This window comes from Meriones unguiculatus, chromosome 10, assembly GCF_030254825.1.
Source record: "Meriones unguiculatus strain TT.TT164.6M chromosome 10, Bangor_MerUng_6.1, whole genome shotgun sequence".
NCBI lineage: Eukaryota > Metazoa > Chordata > Mammalia > Rodentia > Muridae > Meriones > Meriones unguiculatus.
Genome location: NC_083358.1, coordinates 73,587,060 through 73,613,040, shown reverse-complemented (window position 1 = coordinate 73,613,040; position 25,981 = coordinate 73,587,060). Strand labels below are relative to the sequence as shown.

The window sequence follows — 25,981 nt, the reverse complement described above, 5'->3', positions numbered from 1 at the left end:
GAACCAGACCTCTGCCCCACAGAAAAACGCAGCCTGTGATAGCTTCTGCATATGCCCAGGTTTCAGTGTGAGTATACTGGTCACTAGGTAGCTAATGGGAGTGGGGTGGTTGGAGCAAAATATAACTATTCAAGTGAATTCATACATACGCTTTCTACGCATTAAGCACGATGCCACTGGTTTGACACTCAATAGTTCAGTTCTTGTATATGTGTTTTCCTATGAGCACCATGAAGTTTTACTGAATCCATTCCACAGAGAGAAAATGAAGCTCATCAATTTCACATAAGCCATCAGTATTACAGGCGAAGTTTAAACCAGTTGTCTGTAAATTTCAAATAAATTTAGATGGTCTTTTCAACTACATTTACTTCAAAAGAATTATAGTAGAAGATATAAACTATAAACTCAATATATGAAATCTAGCCAGTTTTTTAAATCTCTCTATTCCTCTCCATCACAGTGTTTATGGTGGTCTCATTTGTAAAGACACATGAATAAATAGGTTAGAATGGGCTTAAGACTAGAAAAGAATTGGGTTTGAAAGTGTCGTATTGTAAAGATGAATTTAATATGCATGTATTAAACAGGCCGGTTTTTTTTCTCTTCCTCTTCTTTCCCTCCTCCTTCTCCTCCTCCTCCTTCTTTTCCTCTCCCTCCTCCTCCAACTCTTCTTTTCCTATAACAGAATATCTGAGGCTGGCTAATGTAAGATGAAAACATTGTTTTAGCTCATGACTTGGTAGTTCACAGTCAGGAAAATGAGGGCTTTAGCTTCATCCCTTTTAGTAGGAAAGATGCGGAGGGGGCATCTTTCCTACTGGCATGTGCAGAGGAGAAGTGAGAGGCCCAACTTTGCTTTACCATTTCACCATAACTAATCCCATCCCACAACCATGAGAACTCACACAAGAAACGTCTTCTTTTTCCAAGGACGTCTCCTTACCTGTGCCCCAGATTCCTTATGCTCCTACAAAGCTGAGACCAAACTTCACCATGAGCCTTGGTGGAAACAAAGCCAAATCAATCTTCACACCTACTTAAGAGAGACTTTGCAGAAGGCATTTGCAGGTCCTTGACCTACAGCAATCCAGTGGAATGAATGGTTTCTCATTATCTACAGAAGTATGACAGGATTGGAAGTACTCCATTTCTTTAACCAATTTACTACTTGTATTCCTATTATGTCTCCACATAGAAGTATCAACTTAATACTTTGAGTGACAGGTTCTGCTTATAGGTAGAATAAAGAAAAGAAACAAGGCAAGGGAGCCTTTTTTTTTTTTTGCATTTTTTAAAATTTTGTTGTGGGGAGAACTATGTGAAGGTCAGAGGAGTCAGTTCTCAACTTTCACAGTGTAAATTACAGGGATTACATTAAAGTCATCATGCCTGCCAGCAGGCACCTTTACCCACTGAGTGATACAAATGATGTTGAACCTGAGTTTGTTTCATTTTAGTTTTGATAAGGCTTTTTGCCTTATTGAACACATACAAAACTTGAAACAAAAATTTACAAATAAATCCTGTGTAGTTTAGAATGCCTCACATTTTGATTTCCAGAGAGTAAATGGCACAGCTGAAACACAACAGCCACTCAATATTATGTTTTATATTTATTTATTAATTGATTGTTCATGTATATTCTGGGAGTTAAGAAGCTTCAGATCTTGTTTGTTTTCTACAGATCTTACATTAGCTGTAACAAACACTCGTATTTTGTTTTACTTTTCAAATAAAAATATTTCAAGAATGATAATTGACTTTAAATCACAGTGAGATTATTTCATTGTCTTTGAAGCATATAAGCAAAAGAAGAGATGTACTCTTTCACAGTTTGTGCTGTGAATATTTGGTCATGATACATAATTATGGTACCAAAATGTAAAGCCATCTACGTATTTATTTAACATAACAACTCTAAACACCATCCTTTATTCTGTGATTATAATGTACAGTTATGCACACCACTGAATTTACAAATAGCTCTAGAGAATATCTTACTTAGCAGCTAAAAAGAAGTAGTATAACCAAGGGCTGAAAATGAAATTAGCATCATGCAAAGGACCACCGTCAGCCATGAAGCCGTGATGCCCTGACATATGCAATCTGTTTATCACCATTTTTTTGGCCAGGTTAAGCTTCCCATCAAGCTGTATGAACGAGATCTTTATTCCATTTTCTAATATCCTGCATACCTTCCTTGGTTGGCTAGAAGGCGAAATTCAACTCTTCCACCACATCTGAAACAACAATGTCTTTCAGATGAATTTCTCCAGATATGATGGGCCCATGGTTTGTTTTTCAGTCCAGCAATTTTATAGTATTATTGTAAAGCAGTGACTTCAATTTCACATAATCATGCTTGGCACAGATAGCAGCTCTTATCCAGACCTATTTCATTTCACCTTTTAGGAATTATGTAAATATCATATGTCTCTTTTCAAAATTTACCACTTCATTGTTATATACTGACCTCATCTCTCACAGACCACACAACGCATCAACCTTAGCATTTGTCTCTTTGTGTTTAGCTCATGTGCCAAGCACCTGAAAACCATTCTTAAAACTTACCACCCACTCTCTGGCCTGCTCTGCCCCTGAGTTGTAAATCACAGTTACTGATATCCGTGGAGTCTTGGCTGACAAGCAGGATGTGATGAACTGTGTAGGCCGTGATTTCATGATTTCAAAGGTATGATACTAAATCAGGAGGGGGAGGAGCATTTTAACAATAGACTCATTTACAATAGTTTGGGGGTATGACCTGAGTTCCTCTCTACTGCTAAGCTGTGGCTTGGGAAAGAGCCTTTCCCTGTCATCTGAAATGACAGTTGTGTCTATAACACACACTTGTTATTAGACGCAATGCCTGCCTCACAGTGATTGTCCCATACTTGTTATTATTATTATTTTGTTGTTGTTGTTGTTATTGCTGTTGTTGTTGCCATGATCGTTTGCAGGTTGTTGGGTATATGATTATAAAAACTGAGATAAACAAGAAGGGCACCAAATAGAAGCCAAGCACATTATTGTAAATTTTAAAATGTCCATGAGCAACTTCTAACTCTTTACAAAACTGTGAAGTTCCTTAATTTCACACACGCACAGACACACACACACACAAGAAACTAGGATGTAAGTTTAATTTATAGTATTTTCTAAAGATCCGTTTCAAACTTTAAAGGTACAAAAGTTAACTGTGTTTATACAGAAAGAATTTTTGTTAAGTAAATATAATCTCTCAATACACTAACATAACTTCAACACATTAGCCAATTCTGAATAAAAATGGAGAACTAGCTCTAGAAACAAAGGTAATTAAACATTAAAAATATTAAATGTGGGTAAAATAAATGTATACCACAAATCACCAAAACATACACAGGCAAGAAGGGGCAAATTACTGTAGTAGAATTTATAAGTTGTTCAAGAATCACTCTAGAACATTGTTTAGTTCATCTATCTTCTTGGGAGCTTTACAAATCTTTTGAGGATACATGATATAAATTATTTCAAATATCCACACAATAGACCATTTTTCCTGACTTGTTTTAAGAGTGTAGTGTTGTTTTTAACAAAATCTCAAACCTTCAATTTTACCAATAAAGACTCAGAAGCCAGATGCTGGGGTAAAAGCCTGCTTGCTCAGAGAAACAGAAAGCACCAAGCTGACCTTCCTCCTTAGCAGATGTACCAAAAGGAAAAGAAAAGGCAAAGACAAAAAAAAAAAAAAAGAAAAAGAAAAAAAAGGAAAAGGAAAAAGGAAGTCTCCTTTTTCTCATGATGTCTCATAAAACCCTCAAACTGAATGTCCTTCCCTTCTACTTCTTCTGGTCTCTCTATTTGTCCCTCTTACTTCCTCTTATACTCTGCACTGTTGTTTTGTTTTTCTATGTTCACTCCTTCTCAACTGGCTGCTTGCTTTTTATCCTAAACTGTGGTTGACTTTATCTAATCCTGTTTACAAGCAGCAAGCTCTTGGATTAAAGGAGTGTGCTAGGGCTGAGTCATACCACAACTAGAAACAGGTTTTTCCAGTAAGCAACACAATCTCAAGGCTCACGATATAATCAAATATGCTTCAAGAGGGTAGCGTATTCCCGAGCAGAAAACATGACAAATATAAGATAAATAGAATTTTGTAAGGACTAGAGAGACGATTTAGTAGGAAAAGTACTTGCTGTGTAAGCATGAGGACCTCATCAGGTTTCCAATACAAACAAGGTGTAATGGTGCAACCCTGCAATGCCAGTAATAGGGACACAGAGTCAGGGGCATCTCCAGCCATTGATAGACAACCATTTTAACTGAAACGGTGAGTCCCAGGTTCCACATCAGATTTTCTTTCAAAGAAAAGGTGGAGATCAACATCAGCCTTTGGCCTTCTTATAGATATATGCACATACATGCACACACACATGTGTACCACAAAAATAACAAACATTTTAAAAATAATATCAGTGTTAATAAAGTTTCTAAAATTATGAATGTTATAAAATCAAATGCAGTAGTATGTTAAAAAGTGCTGTAACTTAAGTGATTGCTAATAACTGATTTTGCCTCCACACAGTTCGTATACCAAGGATGCTTCCTTTACTGGTGCTTTCCATTGCAAAAGTGATTATTTTTTTAATTAATTTATTTTTTATTCACTTTACATCCTGTTTTAGCCCCATTCCTCCTCCCCTCTCAGTCTCGCCCTTCCTTCTCCCTCACCCTTGCCTATTCTTTAGAAAAGGGGAGCTCCCTTTCCCATCCAGCCAAGCTCATCAAGTTGCATCAGGACTGAGCATGTCCTCTTCCCCTGTGGTCTGGCAAGGCAGTCCTGCCAGGGGGGGAGTGATCAAAAAGCTGGCAAGTGAGTGAGTCTAATGCACTTCCCTTACTAGAAGATCCACAGGAAGCCTAAGCTGTCCATCTGCTACACCTCTGTAGAGGGCCTAGGTCCAGTTCATGCATGGTCCTTGGTTGATGCTTCCTTCTCAGCAAGCCCCTCTGGTTCCTGGTTAGTTAGCTCTGTTGGTCTTCTTGTGGAGCTCCTGTCACCCCTGCGTCCTTTTCTCTTTCCTCCCACTTTTCCACAAGATGCCCTTTGTTCCTAATTTGAATGGAATTGCTTTGATTCTCTTTCTATTTAATGTGGGAACTAGCATTATTCCAGCCAAGACCTCCTGCTTCTTACTTACTCCGTCCTTATCCTGAGCTAATATGACAACAGAAATAAAATCTTTTAAATGTCTACCAAAAATGAAATAAAACCAAAAAATAAAACAAAAATGAAAACCCATCACATAAGGAAACTATGAAAATAGGTAGTTTTGCATCCCACAAATGGAAAGGACTGAAAATTACATATTAGCTATTTCTGTTATGAAATAGGACCTGAGTCCTTTCTATCATTCTCCAATTTAAGAGATCTTCCAGTCTTTACTGCTGAAATTCCTATCCCTGGGCCAAAGGCCCTTTTCCTCCTGGTTTTATAATCTGTTTGTTGTTTTTGTTTATTTGTTTGTTTGATTGTTTGGTATTTCCCCTTCAACCACCAGACAGCTAGCTTTTGCTTTTTTTAAAAAAAAAAAAATTTGTCTCATTTTCTCAGGATCCTTTTTAAATTTTTTTTTACCTGAAGTATCTAATTTTTGCTTTTTAACATGCGTACTGGAAACTACCTAATTAAGAATAATGCATTTTAAACCTATTACAGCATATTTAGCAAGGTCAGAGAAAGAGTAATTTTTCAAATTGTTCTTTTACCCCAATTTAAAGCAAACAGCAAAAAAATGACAATTTGATTGTTAATTTGTTTAATATTAATAATTTTCTTTCTATAGGTCCATGAGGTTGGCTCAGACTTAATATAGCATTAGACAATGTGTCCAAAAATCTGTAGATCCATTAGATTTATAACTGTGATTGTGAAATATCCACTTCCTTTGATAAACAGCAACATTTCTTTTTAATTAAATTTGTATTTTTTATATTAATTACAGTTTATTCACTTTCCATCCCAGTTGTAGCCCCCTCCCGCATTCCCTCCCAATCTCACCCTCCCTCGCTCTTCTCCTCCCAAGCCTCTCTCCAAGTCCACTGATAGGGGAGGTCCTCCTCCCCTTCCATCTGACCCTAGCTTATCAGGCCTCATCAGGACTGGCTGCATTGTCCTTCTCTCTGGCCTGGCAAGGCTGCTGCCCCATCAGGGGAAGGTGGTCAAAGAGCCAATCACTGAGTTCATGTCAGAGACAGTCTCTGTTCCCCTTACTAGGGTACCCACTTGGACACTGAACTGCCATTGGCTACATCTGAGCAGGGGTTCTAGGTTATCTCCATTAATGGTCCTTGGTTGGAGTATCAGTCTTCAGAAAAAAACCCTGTGCCCAGTTATTTTGGTTCTGTTGCTCTCCTTGTGGAGCTCTTGTCCTCTCCAGGTCTTACTATCTCCCCCTTCTTTCATAAGATTCCCTGAACTCTGCCCAAAGTTTGTTTATGAGTCTCAGCATCTGCTTTGATACCCTGCTGGGTAGAGTCTTTCAGAGGCCCTCTGTAGTAGGCTCTTGTTCTGTTTCCTGTTTTCTCCTTCTTTCAATGTCCATCCCATTATGTTCATTCCTTTTATTTTCAGCAATGACCCAAACTGTGACCTCAAAGGTGAGAGGTTGAAAAATTAGGGTCTGTGTATGCTTTGCCACATTCCATAAAGGAACATAGAAACAAAGTCCTGCTAGCCCCCATTCTTAAAAAAAAAAAAATCTATCCTACAAGAAACACATGTTGCCACAGATTGTTGAATGTCAGCTTACACTTTGAGAAAGCAAATTAAATTCTGGATGAAAATTCCATCTGAGGAAACATGCTGCTACTGCCACCTGGGGGAGGCTCTTCTCTGCTTCATTCAAGAGAACTACTAGAGTGCTCCAGAAGTATAGATCCCATCTGCTTCAATCATGCTCAGGAAGGATAGATCCCATTCACATCTTCCTTGTCAGATCCACATGGGAAGAGGAAGTTCCAGCTGTCTCCAGATTCCCTTCACAGAAGAACTACTCCATAGACTTCTCGAGAGCTATGTGACTAGAACATAGCTAGAATGAGGCTCCTACAGCTTACAGTTGACATGAACAAGTTCGGGGAAGCATGGGCTACAAACTAATCTGTGGAGAAAGTCAAACCTGAGTGTTTATTATGAAAAAAAAAGCTAATTAAAAAAATTTTAAGGACAACTTATAGGTAATCGTGCACCTTAAATATGCCATCATTAGTTGATTATGAAAATTGCATGCCCTCAGGCACTCAGGTGATTTTTAACACATTAAGGGGACACATTTAAAGTATATGAAAATAACCTAGAGAATTTTCTGAGAAAAATTTGAATTTATGAATTAAATACTGTTACAGTCTGTAATTATTATGTGCACATATGTTTATTGGCATTTTATATGAAGTACTGGTGTAGTATTTGTCAATTAAAATGGAAAACTTAACTGTCACTAAGAATGTTTCATACTTTTACTCTTGGTACCTTATAATTTATTAGAAACATTCTCAGTCAAAGAATCCAATTCTGGAAATGGAGCTTTCAGGAAGTATCTATTAAAATAATAGTCCTGTCAGATAACATAAGTAAGCTCTGATTAGAAGACAGCTAATCACTAATAAAGAGGATGTCTGGTAACAGTTTAACTAAGCGAAATAATGTGGTATCAGTCTCCTGCTAGTACCACACAGTCAGGAGACCAAAGTTCATTTCAAAGAATAAACTGTAGCAGTTCCAAGGAAGTCTGTGAAGAATACATTTCAAAGATCAAAAAAGGTAAGTGGTACACAGCTGGTTTTAAAATGTCTTACATATGTGACTGGAACTAAATAGAAATGGACGGCAACTCAGTGCAGGTGACGAATGAGCTACATGAGCTGGTATCTACTTGGGAGGCCGCTGGAACCCATGACATTTCCTTCAACTGTGTGACTCCCTAGAGGTATTTGTGATAATACCTGGAAATACTGGAATGAGGGATCTTAGCGGACAAGAGAAACCTGGGTTACTTAATACCATATAATCAAATTATAAACCACAAGCAAAATAATCTCTATAACCTGTTAAATTGTCGCTGGGGTCATCTGACTCTTTTGACAGTAGCTTTGTTTATCAATCAGTGAAAATGGTCAGTGAGTACAGGAAGAGATCTTTCTGTCTTCTGATATCTTCTTCAATTTCCTTCTTCATGAGGTTTTTACCACGCAGGTCTTTCACTTGCTTGGCTAGAGTTAACCCAAAGACATTCTATATTCTTTGCGGCTATTGTGAAGGGTGTTGTTTTCTTGATTTCTTTCTCAGCATGTTTGCCATTTGTATATAGGAGTCCTACTGGGTTTTGTAAGTTAATCTTGAATCCAGCCACTTCGATGAAAGTGTTTATTGGCTGTAGGAGTTTCAAGGCAGAATGTTTGAAGTCACTTATGTATACTATTATATTATCAGCAAATAGTGATACTTTGACTTCTACCTAATTTGTATCCCCTTGATCTCTTTTAGCTGTCTTACTGCTCTAGCTAGAATTTCAAATACTATATTGAATAGAGATGAAGAGAGTAGACAGCCTTGTCTTGTTATTGATTTTAATGGAATTGCTTTCAGTTTCCCTCCATTTAATTTGGTGTTGGCTCTAGACTTGCTGTAAATTCCCTTTATTGTGTCTAGGTATTATGCCTCTTGTATCCCTAATCTCTCCAAAACTTTTAATATGAAGGGGTGTTGAAGTTTGACCAAAGGCCTGTTTAGCATCTAATGAGATGACCACATGGTTTTGTTTCTTTCAGTTTGTTTATATGGTGGATTACATTGACAGATTTCTGTATATTAAATATTCCTGCATCTCTGGGATGAACCCTATTTGAATACAGTGGATGGTCTTTTTGATGTGTTCTTGGATTTGGTTTGTCAGTACTTTATTTATAATTTTTGCATCAATGTTCATGGGGGAAATTAATCGATAATTCTTTTTTGTTGAATCAGTGTGTGGTTTGGGTCAGGATGACTGTGACCTCATAAAATGAATTTGGTAATGTACCTCCTGTTTCTAGTTTATGGAATAATTTGAGGAGTTTTGGTATTAGCTTTTCTTTGAAAGTTTAGTAGAATTCTGTGCTATAACCATCCAGCCTTGGGCCTTTTTTGTTTGGGAAACTTTTAATGACTGACTATACTTCTTAGGGGTTATAGGTCTATTTAAATTGTTTATCTGATCTTGAGTTAACTTTGGTAAGTCATATCTATAGATGAAATTGTCCGTTTCTATTAGATTTTCAAATTTTGTGGAGTACAAGATTTTGAACTATGACCTAATGATTTTGAATTTCCTTGGTGTCTGTTGTTATGCTCCCCTATTCATTTCTGATTTTGTTGATTTGAGTATATTCTCTCTTTCTTTTAGTTTGGATAAGAGTTTGTCTATTTTGTTGATTTTCTCAAAAGAAAAAAAAAAGCCAAACAAACAATTCTTTGTTTCACTGATTCTTTGTATTGTTCTATTTGTTTCTATTTTATTCATCTCAGCCCTGAGTTTGATTATTTCCTGATGTCTACTCCTCTTGGGTGTGTTTGTTTCTTTTTGTTCAAGAGCTTTCAGGTGTGCTGTTAAGTTGTTAATATGACATCTCTCCAATTTCTTTATGAAGTCACATAGTGCTATGGACTTTTCTCTTAGCAGCACTTTCACTGTATCCCAAAGTTTGGGTATGTTGCGCATTCATTTTTATTAAACTCTAGGAAGTATAATTTCTTTCTTTATTTCTACCTTGACCCCATAGTTGTTCGGTAGGGAGCTGTTCAGTTTCTGTGAGTTTGTAGGCTTTTTGTTGTTTCTGTTGTTTTTGATATCCAGCTGATAGGATGCAAGGTGTTATTTCAATCTTATTGTCTCTGTTGAGACTTGCTTTGTGACTGAGTATGTAGTCAATTTTTGAGAATGTTTTCTGAGTTACTGAGAAGAAGGTATATTCTTCTGTGTTGGGTGAAATGTTATGTAGGTATCTACTAGGTCCATTTGATCATGACTGTTAGCTTCATTATTTCTGTTTAATTTTTGTCTAGATAACCTGTCCATTAGTGAAAGTTGGATATGAAGTCTCTCACTACTAATGTGTGAAGGTCGATGTGTGATTTAAGCTTCAGTAATGTTTCTTTTACAAGTGTGGCTGCCCTTTTGTTTGGTGCATAAATGTTAAGAATTGAAATATCATCTTGGTGGATTTTTCCTTTGATGAGTATGAAATATCCTTCCCCATCTCTTTTGACTAATTTTGGTTAGAAGTCTACTTTGTTACATATTAGAATAGCTATACCAGCTTGCTCCTTGGGTATATACTCATGGTTCAGTAGGATTAACATAGTAAAAATGTCCATCTTACAGATTCAAAACACTCTACATCAAAATTTCCACACAATTACTTATAGACACTGGAAGTACAATATTCAACTTCATATGGAAAAACAAACAAACAAACAAGTCAGGATAGCTAAAACAATCCTATACAATAAAAGAATTTCCAAAGTTACCATCATCCCTGATTGCAAGATGTACTACAGAGCTTTAGTAATAAAAATCACATAGTATTGGCATAAAAACAGACATGTTGATCAATGGAATCAAATCAAAGACCTAAATGTAAATATACACACCTATGGATACCTCATTTTTTTATAAAGAAATATATGATGAGGGAAAAAGCATTTTCAACAAATGGTGCTGGCCTAACTGGATGTTGATATGTAGGTAAATGTAAATAGATCTGTATCTATTAGCCTGCACAAAACTCAAGTCCAAGTGATCAAAGATCTCAACATAAAACCAGATACACTGAACCTGATAGAAGAGAAAATGGGGACTAGTCTTGAATGTCACACAGGAGACAACTTTTTGCACAGAATACCAATAGCATGGACACTAAAATCAACAATAAATGGAACTTCATGAAACTGAAAAGCTTCTGTAAAGCAAAGGACACTGTCAATAGGACAACATGACAGCCCAGAGAATGGAAAAAGATCTTCACCAACTCCACATCTGGCATAGGGCTAATATCCAAAGTATATAAAGAGTTCAAGAAACTAGACATCAACAAACTAAATAATCCAATTAAAAATGGGTACATATCTAAGGAGAGAATTCTCAACAGAGGAATCTCAAATGGCCAAAAAGCACTTTAAAATGTTCAATATGCTTAGCCATAAGGAAAATGAAAATCAAAACAACTTTGAAATTTCATCATACACCTCTCACAATGGCTAAGATCAAAATCACAAGTGACAGATTGTGCTATAGAGTAATTTTAATCGAGTAACATGGCCGTTCTGGCAAGGATAAGGTCTCTCAGGTCTTTGTGATCTGGCTGGTATGACATACCTTTAATCTCTCTTGCTGGAATACAGACACACCATTAGGATACACAATCCTAAACAGTGAAGGTAAATTTGGTTTTAGAAGGAAATACCCATGTTTGAAAATGACATCTAATTGAGGGGCAGACAAATGACAAATCAGAGAATGATCTCACAGAATGAGTCAGAGATATGATATGCCCAACTCTTTTGAGGAGAGACAGGAAAGAGAAGCCACTTGAGAACAGTACAGTAAAGTAAGGTATAGTAGAGAGAGAGGAGAGAAGACTAAACAGTAGAGTTTAGTACAGAAGACAGTAGGGTAGAGAAAAGAGTAGAACTGAGTACTGTACAGTTCAGTAGAGAAGACAGTAGAGTAGAGTTGAGTTCAGTACAAAATAATATATTACAGGTAGTTCAATAAGTTAAGTGTCATGGACTTGAGTTGAGTAGGCAGTTGGGAGTCAGCACAATGAAGTTCAGTTTGGTACAGTTCAGTTCTTGGAGTTCAGGGGCAGTTTTCCAAGCAGGATGCACCAGTGAGAATCTGAGAGAAGCGAAGTTGGATCAGTCAGCTTGGAGAGAGTTTGGGTCAGAACAGCCGAGTTCATAAAAAGCTAGAAAGGGTAAGCTTATTCAGCATAAGCCTCCAAGACAACAATTACATCAGGTGAACAATGATTCTCCAAACAAGGACCATGCATGGATATAACCTAGGACCCTGCTCAGACATAGCCCATGGCAGCTCAGTATCCAAGTGGTCGGTAGTCACACAACAGGTCACAGCATTAGGAAGGTTGACAACCACTGGTTTAGAGTATTATAAATGGTGCTGTAGTAGGTTATATAAACACTACACCGTTTTATATTAATAACTTGAGTGTCAGCAGGTTTTGGTAAATGCTGGAGCAATAAGGCATCTCCCCACAGACACAGAGGGACGACTGTACACAGAGCATCTCAGGTCATGTCTGAGACTTTATGTTGGGTAAGTATAGATACCTAACTCTCCTTTTGGTGCCTCTGTTTACCCACAGCTATGACAGACACCAACAAGATGACCATCAATTTGGCTGTCTTTGGCAGTACCCAGAGTGGGAAAAGTTCTGCTGGGAACGTTCTTTTGGGAAGTGCTGACTTCTACAGCACCTTTGCTCCAAGCTCCATAACCAAAGACTGTAGCCTGGGCCGCAGTTGTCATCTCCGCAGCTTCATGCGTCGAGGGGGACAAGAGATAAGCCTGCAGATACAGGTATTGGACACTCCAGGATATCCACACAGCAAGCTGAGCACAAGACATGTAAAACAGAAAGTGAAGGAAGCCCTGGTGCATCACTTTGGGCAAGAGGGTCTCCATCTTGCTCTGTTGGTCCAGAGAGCTGACGTGCCTTTCTTCGGACAGGAAGCATCTAACTCAGTCCAGTTGGTCCAGGTAATACAAAGATGCAATTATACTGTCAACATTATTGCTACCTAGGGGCATTATCCTCACAGGCAAGGCCTAGGGAGAAACTGGCTCAACAGATATTTGAACTACAAAGGGTTAGCCATATAGAAAGAGTCAGTAAAAGTAACTTGATTTTCTACCAGGAGTTCTATTTCATAGTTTGTTTTACAGTAGTGGTTCTCAACCTTTCTAGTGCTGTGACTCTTTAATACAGCACCTCACATTGTGGTGAACTCCAACCATAAAAAAAATTTTCATTGCTACTTCATAGCTGTAATTCTGCTACTGTTATGAATCTTACTGTAAATATGATATGTAAGATATCTGATATGCAAGGAGGTTGCAACTCACTGTTGGAGAACTATTGTTTTAGAGAATTCATTCAGTTAACCTACAAATAGGCCATAGACAGATATTTCTAGACACTAATTTGCAGAAGTCAAACCTTAAATCCTTAAGAGCCTTGAATTTGAGAAAGTTCATACAATGTAACCCTTGGGCTATCTGTACCAGAATCAGCTGGAAAACTTGTTGAAAATGCAAACTTACTCATGACTATTGATGCAGCATCTCAAGAGTGATGCCTGTGGGTCTGCATTTCCATGTTTTTATACAGGTTTATTAAAACCTTAAAACAAGGTGAGGTTCAAAGCTGCCAGCTGAAATACCCACACACTATGCAACACCAAGAGGACTTGTTAGGATTCATTAACAAAGTGTATTTATACACTGATGATTATCCACGTAGCACTGAGTACTTTCAGAGACAGAAAACCTGACTGCAAAAAGCTCGTAGTCTAGAAAAGGCAAATAAATGTCAGAGATGACAGTGTGTTAGTTGCCAAAGTAATGTGATGTGTAAGAGGAGCAGCACAAAAATCATCGTTGTGGCAAATGTTGCGGGAAAGCTGTGCATGATTCACAGGAAAGAAATCTGCAGTTTTCCATGTTTACCTGCCTTGACACCCATTTAAAGGTCTCCATTTCAGCCATGAACTACAAGGACTGTAGGCAGACCCTAGATGGCATGTATTGCATTTGCCTATACTGGTTTGTTTATTTATTTATTTAACATCAGTTGCTAAGTTGAGAGTTCCTTTCATTTGACAGTCTAGCAAAGGATCTAAGTAAGAGGAGGGGTCTTGGTATGGCCACGTCAAAAGGAATAAAGAGTGTATACATTTATACTGCCAGAAATTATGTAGGTAAGGGGCCCACGGAGACTATTACTTACAAATACTGAAAATGATTCATTGACCTACTCCATTCTGGCCAAGCTTTTGATTCTCTAGGCAGGGTTCACCCACATTTGACTGATGGGTCTTATGAGTAGACGCTACCCTAGTCCCTGAGTTCAGATGAAAGACTTTTCCCCTTAACTAGTAAAGACAAAAGATTGACCTAAATGGCAGACACACCTTTTGCTTCTCAGCAGTTGTGTGTGTTTGTAAAGGTTTAGGGAAAAAACCACATGTGTAATTATAAGAAAGTAGTGGAAAAATTAAGGTGACAAGAGAAAAAAAAATCATTGTCCAACTCCTAAAGATTTAAGTAATGTTGTCAACAGTAAATGAGACAGTTGTAATTAATATACAATATGAAATCTAAAGCAACCAGACAGATCCCCACATTATTAAAACCTGAATTTCACAGCATTTCTGGTAGAAATCAAGTGTCAGGAAACCTTCACCCAAATATCAGGATAATTTAAAGAACAGATTTGATGTTCACTAAGGCTGCTTTACATAAATTCAGTAAATTCACAAACAACTACTTCCCAAAAGCCATCTTGACTCTCTCTACAGGTGTCATCATGCTCCCCTGTAGTACACTGTGCTGATCCCAAGAGGATTTCAATATCATACATTTTGAAAATACATTCTTCTGCTGTTAGTATTCAAAACATTGTAATCCACAGTTTTCCTACAAAGCAATTCGCACTTGTCTCTTATCTTTTGACATGGCATCTACAGTGCTTTCTCTGACAGCTGCCTTTCTTAAGCCACTGTCTATCTCAGGAGTTGAAAACCAGTATGAGATGGGTGAGAGCAATGTTCCTGTTTTGTTTTAATAGTATAAATACTTTTTCTTTTTTCTGAATAACAGCAGATAGGGCTTATTGATCCTAGGAGCAGTCCCATGAATGTTGGAAGTCACTGCAGAACTGTTTGGGGCACCTCTTGGTCTTCCAATTACAATCCCTGAAGTACAGGCTTGACGCTTATGACCTTCCTCAGGTACCCCAGATACTCATGGCAGCCAGCTGTATGCACTCCCAGATCAGGAGCAGCTGCCAGATGTCTTGATATTTGACTGGCCCAAGAGCAGACATCAAAGTAGCTGTTAAGGTCCAAAGGTTCCAGGGATATCCTGATTTTTTTTTTTCCTCTCGGCTGATAGACAAGAAGAACGCAGTAACTGTCCTTTCCAAATAAAGGAGGCATAGAAGGACTGGCCTTGTCTTCCTGTGTTTTTCTGTAGATTCTAGAAAGGGGTCATAGGCTACCAGCTGTGACAATTAACACATTTCTCCAAATGACATTCTTCTTTATCTATGTTAGGTCCATAATAATACAGAGATGTTAGTGAGTTGTATCTTCCAAAAGGGAAAAAGGAAGAAATGACTCTTGTGAGTGTTAATGGGAATATTATTTGAATGTTGAAAAGCAAATCCATAAAGATATCAGAGAAGGCATAAAACAATCTCCTACAATGAAGAGCCAGCCCGGTGGAGACAAAGTTGCTCTAGGAACTGAATCTGTGAACTGAGTATAGGATATATTCTTTTTGTACAACCACAGGCAGTGCAATTACTGTGAACAGGCCAGTTTAAGTATGTATTTTTTGTGTTAGAATCAACAACTCAGCTGCTGATGTTGCAGGTAGGTGCTCACAGTAGGCTCATGAAGGCCAGTGATGGGCCTTGGTACTAGACAGACCTCACAGGCCTATTTAGCAGTTGGGACTTACTCAAAGGCAAGCCTAGCCATCCTCAGTTTTAGATTCTTGGTCACAAGTGATGCTGATTTTATTGATATTTATAAACTTCTACGGACTCTGTACTGCTCTTAAGTAGCATCTCTCTAGTGAGAGTTTAGTATATCTTATCTCTGACACATTCTATCAAACCTTTCTCTGATTAGTCACTTTGTTCCTCAATTAGACATCATTGTTTGTGATGAAAGGTTTGTACTAAATTCCAGCCAGAGGGATTAAAGGTGTGTCAGGTCCGTATGTCAGCCAGAGGAATTAAGGGTATGTATTCCAATTTGAGGGATTAAAGGTGTGTGCTAAGTATGTGACTGTATTCCAGCCAGATCATATCCAAAGACCTTGCCAGAGCAGCCATGTTGCTGGATTAAAATTCCTGTACAAATAAAAGTAACAAATGACAATGTGGATACCTTAGGAATATATGGCACTTAACAGAGAATGATCAATGAGCTTTTGACCCACTAATTCTTTCAGGTATTTCAGTCAGGTTAGTAAATATGACATGCTTAACTCCAAGCTCAACTTACAGGAGAGCCACTGAAGATGGCAAAGTGGCCCTGGTGTAACTGCCACTCTTCTGCACTGAGGTGGGCACTCAAACGAACCACAGAGGGGTGGCTTATTACAGAGCTGAAGAGCATGCCTTCTGGGTGTGTTATACATACCCGTGTTCAGGCTCCCTCTTAGCTACTAGTTTGCATCATGACCTTGGGCAAGGAGCCTCTCTGAACCTCATTAGAAACCAGTCAGTGAAAGTATCTACTTAACTGGTTCCTTTTTGGATTGCACGCAAGCCTGGCAGCAGTAAATCCTTTAACTGAGACACTGGCGCATGATTAAGTGTACCATAAGGGTTTAGCTGCAGGAATTATCATTTTATATTACTATTAGTCAAGGCTCTAACAGTGCCAGTGCGTTTCATGAAGGCCCAGGTCTGCCAATAATCAGCCACGTGACTGCCATTGAGGCACTTAACATCACAAGGCCTTAATACTCTCATCTTTAAAATGAGGAAATTTGGATAGATGCTTTCTAATGTTGAGTATTTCCTGAATCTGAGATGAGATGTTATCGTTCAGTTTTGACTCTGTAGGAAGGAAAATGTGGTACTTTGAAGTGGGATGAGAGTAAGAGACTAGAACACACACAGACACACACATACACGCACGTGCGGGCTCACACACACACGTATGATCCTTATTATTCTCCTGTTCCATGATAATTTTTTCTTGGCTGATGCAATTGTTGGCTTTTTTTCTAAAGTTTCCCCCTAAAAGGTCCAGATGCTATGATTTCATCAACCACAAACAAATGGGGCAGGGCTGGTGAGGTCCTGAGAAAATGAACAATTCCTGGAAAACAAGGTTTATATCCCAACTCGCTGTCCCAAAAGGAGGAGATGGCCTCATACCCATTAGCTCTGTGAAACCGAGCAATCCATGGCTGTAGCATTTCCACTCAGTTTATACTATATTTAAACTACTAGCACCAGATAAATAACTTTTACTTATTTTGCTCTAGAATATCTTTTGACACATCAGTCAACTGTGGTTGTTCAGTCTCTGGGTCCCCAGAGAACATGTCTGGACACTGACATGATGACTATAACCAATTGACACTATTTTCAAACATACAACTATTATCTGGCTAAAGACCAGTCTAAGGATTATAGAGTAAACAAGCCATTCTTCTCTGGCTTTGGGCAGTAGTTCAAAAGTGCAATTTCTCTAAAAGCTTGAGAGATAAGTATCCTTTCGTGTAAAAAAAAAAAAAATTATCAGTTTGTAAAGACTTCCCAGTGGCTGGACACGTGGGCTTGTGAGTGGCATGGTGGTTAATGCTTCCACTTAGTCATCCTGAAAGAGATAACTTTAAAGCATAAAACCACCCAAAAAGGGAGAAAAGAAGAAAGCATGTTGTTACAGGAATTAAGAGAGTTATACTACTTAATTTTTAAAGTATCAACTTAGTAAGAAAGAAAGTTCTGCTAAGGGATATAATACAAAACAGTATTTTTATTTTGACAATTACTCAGAAATATTTAATGACAAGTATGGTGTAGGTACCAACCAAAGCTATCAGAATGGTGGGTTTGGTGGAGCTCAAGGGCTGATAGTATCAGTTATTTACTAACTTGTACATAAATATTTTAGTATGACAATTAGGATAGCACAGGAATGGTACACTGAGGCTCTAAATGTGAGAAACATTCAGATATGAGTGTGATCAAAGATCAAGAGCTGGACCTGAGTGGAAATAAAACCCCAGTATCATGCAATCCCTATTCTTAAGGAAATTCTTTTAAAATTTTTATTATTATCTATCTTCACTGTGGGGAGGGGGGACACGTGTGTGTGTGTGTGTGTGTGTGTGTGTGTGTGGTCCATCTGCAGCATGAGTGTGGAGGTCAGAGGGCAGCTGGGATTCCTCGTGGGATCTAAGGATTTAATTCAGGTTATCGTGTTACTGGGATTTTGGGAACTTCTTCATGGTTGCCTGATGATACACGGAAAATCTAGGTCCTTTCTTAGGGTTCTTAGTCTCAAAAAAAAATAGTTTAAGACTGGATTCAAATAAAGTCTCAAGGACAATTTTTATTAGAGTTAAAAAAAATAGTAAAAGGAGGTAAGCTGCAAATCTCAACTGATGCTTGGAAGGGCCCAATGGAGGATGAAAGGGTAAAGCTGCACCCTTTAGCAGTGTGGAATTCAGACAGGGTGGAAAAGCAGCCACCTGGTGGGGAGGGGTGCTTTAAAGAAAGAGTGAGACAGCCAAAAATGCTGGGGAAAGCTCAAATGAGTTAGGGAAAGCATACCTTCAAAAGAGACAGATTCTGGAGGTTCTGAAAGGAAAGGCACAGTATCTCATTAAAGGGAAAATTATTTCATCCTTCTCTTTAGCATGGCTTAGGCAAGTCCACCTTCCTAGGGGTGGGCCCTTTGCCTGGGGTAGTTGGGACATCAGGTCCTGTTCTCTTGATGAGAACAATGCTTCTACTAAAGAGACTTTACTGTTACTCAGATATGCAGGCTCAAACTCTAAGCACTTTTATCCCCTGGGCCATCTTGCAGGCCCATGTTAATTCCTTTGGAGCAAATAATAGATATTTATTGTCTCTTGGTTCTTGAGGTCAGAAGTCTGAAATCACAGAATTGGCAAGGTTGGTTTCTTCTGAGAGCTGTGAGCAAATGATGTGTCCCAGGCCCTCTCCTGAACTGTGCATGACTATTTTTAGGGTCCACAACCTTCTCCTTATATTTGTGTCTCTGTTCAAATTTTTTCTGTTTTATATGGACATTAATAATTTTGGATCAGGGGCTAACCTAATGACTTTAAGTTAATCACGTCTTTATGACACTCTTTCCAAATAAGGTCACATTCTGAGGAGCTGGGGATTAGTACTTGGCATATGAATTACGGGAAGGATACAGTTCAACCATAATTTCACTGTTTATTCACGTTGCTGCCTGTTTCTTTTCTCTTGCAGGGATATGTACAATACCCTGCAAGCACAACAGAGTCCTATAAATGTTCTTTATTTTGTCATGACAGCATCATCTACAGTGGGTTGTTGGCATTGTATGGATGCCTAGATTCATTAAGAGTTGTGATCTCTAACAGTTAAGGAAACACAAGTTTTCAAATGAATTTGGATTCAAAAGCACATGAGAATGTGACAAACAGAGCACCATTTTGAACAATCTTCATGTATTTACTGCTAAGATAATGTTGTCTGACATACTGATCTTGAAATGTCGGCTAATGTTTTCTTGAAACAGGACGCTTTAGGGGAACCTGTAATTCTGTGGTGTAGGTAGACAAATTCTTACTAGGTGAGAGCAAACAGGTGGACTCACCCCTAGAGAGATTTGCTTTGAATGCAGAGTGAAAGCACAGATTGTAGAAAGTGCACATCAGTGAGTTTCAGAACTCAGAAGTGCAGGATTGCATCCCAGAGGATAAAATTCAAAACTGAACTCTCAAAACAAAACTAACTAAGCCTGATCTTTTATCCTCATGAGGATCATAATTCCAAAATATTCAACAAATATTGTTGGAAATTCATAATGTCCTGGAACCTTCGCATGATGATGCAGACACAGAGAGTACACCTTCAAAGAAGTCACGACTTAGTTTCAATCACATATGTCTAAATAGATGGCTTTGAGGAGAGCTTTGAGAGCCCGACTGCTCTCAGATGTAATTAATATTCCTCGCCACTAATAGGTGATTTAAAATCTTTGTCTCAGACTTTCCCTAAGTATTTTAGTATTAGACATACTTGCCCCAATTCGTTTCTTTCTTTCCTCCTTTTACTCCTTCCCTCCACCCTTTCCTTCTCTTTATACCACAAATACCACCCATATGTTCATTATAGACATCGAGAAATAGCTTCCCAGAGTGTTTCAATAAAAACAGTGCTAAGATCTGGTTCAGCCTCTCCATGTGTCACTTCTTGATACCACAACGGGAATGGTACGATTACTGTTCGTGCTGAGCACCAAAAAGCGACACACGGCCAAGCATGGTGGTGCCCGCCTCTAACCCAGCATTGGCATGGCAAAAGCAGGGCTGATATGTTTGCAGTCAGCTTGGGGAACAGAGTAAAAATCTCTCAAAGGGGCTTAAGCCAAACCAAACCAAACTGAAATGAGAGAGGAAGGGATGGGAGGGTAACAAGAGATGAAAAAAGACTAAAAGATTAGCATGATATCTGACACTAATTCTTCATTTCTGCTTGTATGTTTGCTTTCTTCTGATTACTAAAAGTCCTTGATATCCCTTGTTATATTCATTCACAGACATTTTGCATTTTAAAAAAGTGTTATAAACAAAGAGGACCCTAGGGAAGATGCTTAATCCTCATCCAGAAGGGCAAACAGGATAGACATTGGAAGCAGGTGAAGATAGAGAACAGGTCAGGAGCCTTCCACAGAGGACCTCTGAAAGACTCTACCCATCAGAATATCAAAGCAGATGCTGAGACTGATAGCCAAAACTGGGCAGAGTGCAGGGAATCTTACGCAAGAAGTGGGAGATGGAAAGACCTGGAGGAGACAGGAGCTCCACAAGGAGATCAACAGAGCCAAAAAATCTGGGCTCAGGGGGACCTGAAGAGACTGATGAATCAACCAAGGACCATGCATGGAGAGAACAAGATCCCTTGCTCAGATGTAGCCCATAGGCAGCTCAGTCTCCATGGGTGTTCCCTAGTAAGGGTTGCAGGGTCTGTCTCTGGCATGAACTTGCTTGCCTGCTCTTTGATCACCTGGTGAAGTGAAAGAGGATACAGACATGATGAGACCTGATAGACTATGGTCAGATAGTAGGAAAGGAGGACCTCCTCTGTCAGTGGACTAGGAAAGGGACATGAGGTGGGGAGGAGAGTGAGGGAGGGTGAGACCAGGAGGAGATGTATCCAGTCTACAGCCTGGATACAAAGTAAACAAATTGTAACAAATAATAATAAAGAAAAATTTCTAAAATAAAAAAGTACAAAAAGTGTTCTAAACTGGTAACACCTTTGCAAATATTTCAGTCACAGGCGCATACAGTTGGGAGAAAATGTTACCGTATTGCTACTTGGTTATGATTTCATCTAAGTTTGGAAATATTCAAGAGTTAAATGGTTACTCCTAGATGCCTTTAGCATTGCATGGGCAATATACCACATGCTGTGGCTTCTGCTTTATATCAGCTAATTTTCACTAATCAAGCAAGAATTTATTGCACAACCAACGTGCACATTATCACTAAACAAAGGGGCAACTGTCTTCAGTGTTTTTCTAGCACATTAGAAGAAGCCATTTGATAAATTGCCTTTGATTCCAGTCATGTGGCAAGAGGAACATGAGGATTACAGTAATCTTGTGTAGCTGTTCCAACTCACCAAATGGATTTTGATCTTAGCTTTTCCGTTACTTGTCATCTGTTTAATCAATAGAGCATAACCAGATTATGTCATTTTAATCCCTTAGTAGATATTTTAGCGGTGATAACATCCAAAGTAGAAAACAATTGGCTTGCTCAAGGTACCAGAAATTAAAGGGACTGAGGGTCTGATTGTGAAGTGAGTATAAGTGATCACTGAGTGCTGGCCATATCACCTTCAATGTAGCCAGATGCTCTGCAGCATTAAGTTTTTGCATATCAATTACAACAACAAAGTAAAACAGACTAAAGTCCCTCTTTTGTTCAGAAACCCCATCCATCTTCCTCAATGTGCTAACAGCACTTGAGCTCAGAGCCACTTCCCATTACACATATCAGCTTTCAGGACTATCATGACACATGGATCTCTTCACTAATGGCATTAGACTTTAATAATGGCTTTGCTCATTTTTGAGGACTAGAGTCCAAGGCAAATAGTCATTTAACTTCTTTCTCTTTCAGGAACTTCTGGGAGATTCTTGGAAGAATTACACTGCTGTTCTTTTTACCCATGCCGAAGAAATAGAAGAGGCTGGGCTCAGTGAAGAGGAATATTTGCATGGGGTCTCTGACACACTGTTAACCCTGCTAAATTCTGTTCAGCAGAGATATGTTTTCCTGTATGGAAAAGAAAACCAGTGTAACAAACAAAGAATTAAAATCCTAGAAAGAATCATGGAATTTATAAAAGAAAATCACTATCAAGCTATTAGTTTTTCATAAAATGTAAGTGAAAAAAAGAGTATTAATTAGCCCGAAATCTAATTTTAAAATCTTTGTTCACATGAATATGGGGGATAAGAATTCCCTGTACTGCCATATAGCCATTTTGGAAATTTTAAATAAAAACTAATATGAAGGGTTCAAGATTTCATGATTTCAGAATTTTATTCATAAGTGTTTATCCAACAAAAAGTGTACATTTGTGCATTAAGAAACATGAATATACAAGAATGTTCAAGGCGGTGCCATTCATAATAGTTAAAACCTGAAAACAATCCAAATGTTCATTAATAGAGTGATATACAAATTGTGGCATATAGCACATTGAGATAAACAGTAATGAGAATGAACAAACTCAATTACCTGTAGGTCATAATCAACTGATTAATCACAATGCCAAGAGAAAGAAGCCAGACATGGGTGTGCCTTAAGACTCCACTTGTATAAAGGTTAGAAACAGTCAAAACTAAGGCACCCCAACTGGGATCAGGAGAGCAAAAGGATGCTGTGGGGTAGTTCCAGAGAGATTTGGAAGGGATTTGCACATCTTCATAGGATGTGCACTTTGCAGTGTGCAAGAAAATAAATTTTCTTGTAATTTGTGATCCCTGAATTACATTTGAATACAATTTTAAATGAAAAGACTTCCTTCAAGTCCTTTTAAGGAATTTACCTCACTGCTTACTTGATGAAAGAGATGGAAGAGCATGTAACTGCCATAGTTACTTCAACGATTAAATGAACTGGCATGTGACACTCAGTTAGCATTCCTTTCTGCTTTAGGGAGATCCACTGAGCCCATTTAGGTTTATAATTATTAAGGGAAACTCAGAAAAAAAAAGCCATTCAGCTAATCCCTATAACACTCATCAGCGCTGACTATAACTAGTCTTGACTATGGAAGTAGTGCCTCTTGAGTCATTAGTTTGTGTTGATGTACGTACCGGAATGATTTGGCCACTTGAAACAGTTCTTCAGCATGGTTTTAACGGAACAGTGATAGTGAAAACAAAGCAATTCTAGTTGTCAAGAACCATGTCTATAACCAAAGCAGAATAATATCCCCTTCACACATGGTCATGTATAAATCTAATTCATAAAGTCTCCATAAAGTTAATTCATGATATTTTTTCTTACTGTGATACCCTGTAGTAATTTCCACTAGAAACAGAATTGTAACTGATGGATTTTCTCCAAAAGCAGTTCTCAAAAGGCTGCTTTCATGTTCACTATTATCTGAACTCAGATGATATTTATTAAATAAGTCATCAACTTCCTACTTGTTAGATAGACAGCTAAAGACAGACAGTGCCTGAGACTATCTCAGTTCTCTGCCATTATTTTATTTTATTGCTGTCAACACCAGAATGACATAATCATAATAGATGCTTAATTGATAACTAACATTTGTGCATCTTTATATTGTATTGTGGTAATTCAATGCATGTTATATAGTGTGTAATGATCAAATCAGGACAATAAGCATTTGCTTCCTTAAGTGTTTAGTCATTTTACGTGTACTTCTCTAGTTAATTTTAAATACATCATACATGAGCTAGGAATATAATCTAATAGTGTAGTGTTTACCTGACTTGCACAAGGCTCTAGGTCCAGTCCTATCAAGGCAAAACCAAAACAACAAAAATGAAACGAGGTTTGTGGGGAGAGGGGATTGATGGGTTGTGGAGAGGTGTGGGGTTAAAGTGGTGGTCTTGTATTTCAGGTATGTGTGGTACAGAGCAGCTTTAATAGAGACCAAAAAAGAAATGTGTCATAATTTACAACTTACATTATACTGTGCTAGATGAGAGGCACCAGGAATTTATCCACCTCTGTGATGTGCTAAGCCCCTTGATACCTAGAAGTTCAAGGATTATTTTTTAGGATTTCCTGATATTATCAGATTGATTTTTCTAACACTTCCCTAAAGTTATTTTGTAGACTGGGTATGTTAATGTCAAACATTAGAGTTATCATCTAATGTTAACAAAGGAGATGAATCATCTCCTTTGTTAAACCACATGAGGATGTTTCTCCTCATTTTGCCTTTATTGCTTGTTTTATGCTCCTGTTATTTCTTACATTCCCCTGTTTCTTCTAATTTTCTTAATTTGAAAATGTACTATTTATCCTACTTTTGTTCTTAATGTTTTGAAGTTCTACTGGAATTAATATTCATGATGGGGATCAGGTACATGTTTTCTACTAATGTTTAATAACAAGGTAACAACAATTTGTTTAACCACGATATCATCCCTTCAAGTGAGGAACTAAGACCTAAGACGTGCAGACTGCCTTCATCTCTCCCTTATCCTTTTCTCTTTCTACCATCCTCCCACAGAAGACATCTTAAGAATGTTTCTTACCCCATATAACTAGATTCTGAGAGACAATTAACTGAAAACTTCCTTTTGTGAACTATTCCTTTTGTTTTAAGAGCCATTTTAGAGCACTTAAACTGAACACCCCTCATAGTTTATCAATTATGTTTAATTATTTACGAGCATGCACAATATTTATTTCATTATGCGTTTTCAAATAAAACTTGTTTTGTTTGACTTGATGCCTCTCTTTTCCCCTCCACTCTTGACTCCTCAGTACTAGAAATGCTAAGCTTTACCATGATTTCCCCTTTTCTTCATCCCCCTCAATATCTCTAGTGTCTCTCCTAATATATCCTGCAGCCTTGTATACCCAATGCTAAATTCCAAGCATACCCTTGGGTGCACTACTATGTAACAGCAATACTGGGTCTTAATAACCAGCATAATGAATGGAGGAAAATATGTCCACTGGGAGTGGGGTAGTGGGCTCTTACGAGTCACTGAATTCTTGCTGCTCTGCAACTCTTTCTGGATGCTTACATGTATTTATCCACAAACTTTAAAAACTATCTCTAGAAACTCAATTTCTAGAGATAATTGCAGCTCCCAGAGACCCACATGGTCAGGATTAGCTCTGGGCAAAATAAACAGTATCCTGATGGCTGTCTTTTGGTGTCCTGCTGCCTTTTCTATTAGAGTTTGTTATTTGCAGTCTTTCCTCATCTTCTTCAGATATCTAATCTAGATGCTAACCTCATCTGGATGACAACAGAATTCTGCTTCATCTTAGGGTGGGAAGTCCTTTGAACATTTTGAGCTCAAAGGACAGTGCCCTTGGTGTCACTGAGCTCATTGGACAGTGACTTGGTGCTACTGAGAAGCTGGGGTCAGGGACAGATTAGCACATACCTGTTGGGGGGCCTTAGTGATTACCCCCCAAGACCTACCAACTCTAAAACTTACTGGATTAACTTTTCTAGATATAAAACCCCAATGAACAATTTCTGACTTAACTTCTGCTTTTAACCTTTTTTTCTTTTTAAGTTATTGTGAATGCAAAAACCCCACAACCCCTACTTTAAAGTGCATCCCTGACAGATATTCTATTATGGAGCTTAACAAGAATAGCCATGGCTCAGGAACAGATTTAAAACCCAAATGCCACGTTCCAAGAGGACAATAGTT

At 38.2% G+C, this 25,981-nt stretch overlaps 1 protein-coding gene across 2 annotated transcripts; it reads left to right on the top strand.

The window, feature by feature from the left end:
- The first annotated feature begins 7,752 nt into the window (after nt 1–7,752).
- Nucleotides 7,753–25,126, top strand: Gimd1 (GIMAP family P-loop NTPase domain containing 1). Of its 2 annotated transcripts, none has more exons than XM_021660262.2 (3): nt 7,753–7,810; nt 12,415–12,809; nt 22,212–25,126. In XM_021660262.2, exons 2-3 carry the CDS (start codon nt 12,417–12,419, stop codon nt 22,470–22,472), a joined length of 654 nt encoding a protein of 217 aa, XP_021515937.1. In that variant the 5' UTR covers nt 7,753–7,810; nt 12,415–12,416; the 3' UTR covers nt 22,473–25,126. The 2 variants fall into 2 exon arrangements, with proteins under 2 accessions (XP_021515937.1, XP_060248661.1); XM_060392678.1 differs by lacking the exon at nt 7,753–7,810 and adding an exon at nt 7,886–7,976.
- The last annotated feature ends 855 nt before the right edge of the window (nt 25,127–25,981 follow it).

Bases quoted from the DNA above. Each gene is read 5' to 3' on its own strand.
- Gimd1 (XM_021660262.2), top strand. From the start codon at position 12,417: ATGACAGACACCAACAAGATGACCATCAATTTGGCTGTCTTTGGCAGT. The intron at 12,810-22,211 runs GTAATACAAAGA...TTTCTCTTTCAG, and splicing joins ACTCAGTCCAGTTGGTCCAG to GAACTTCTGGGAGATTCTTG.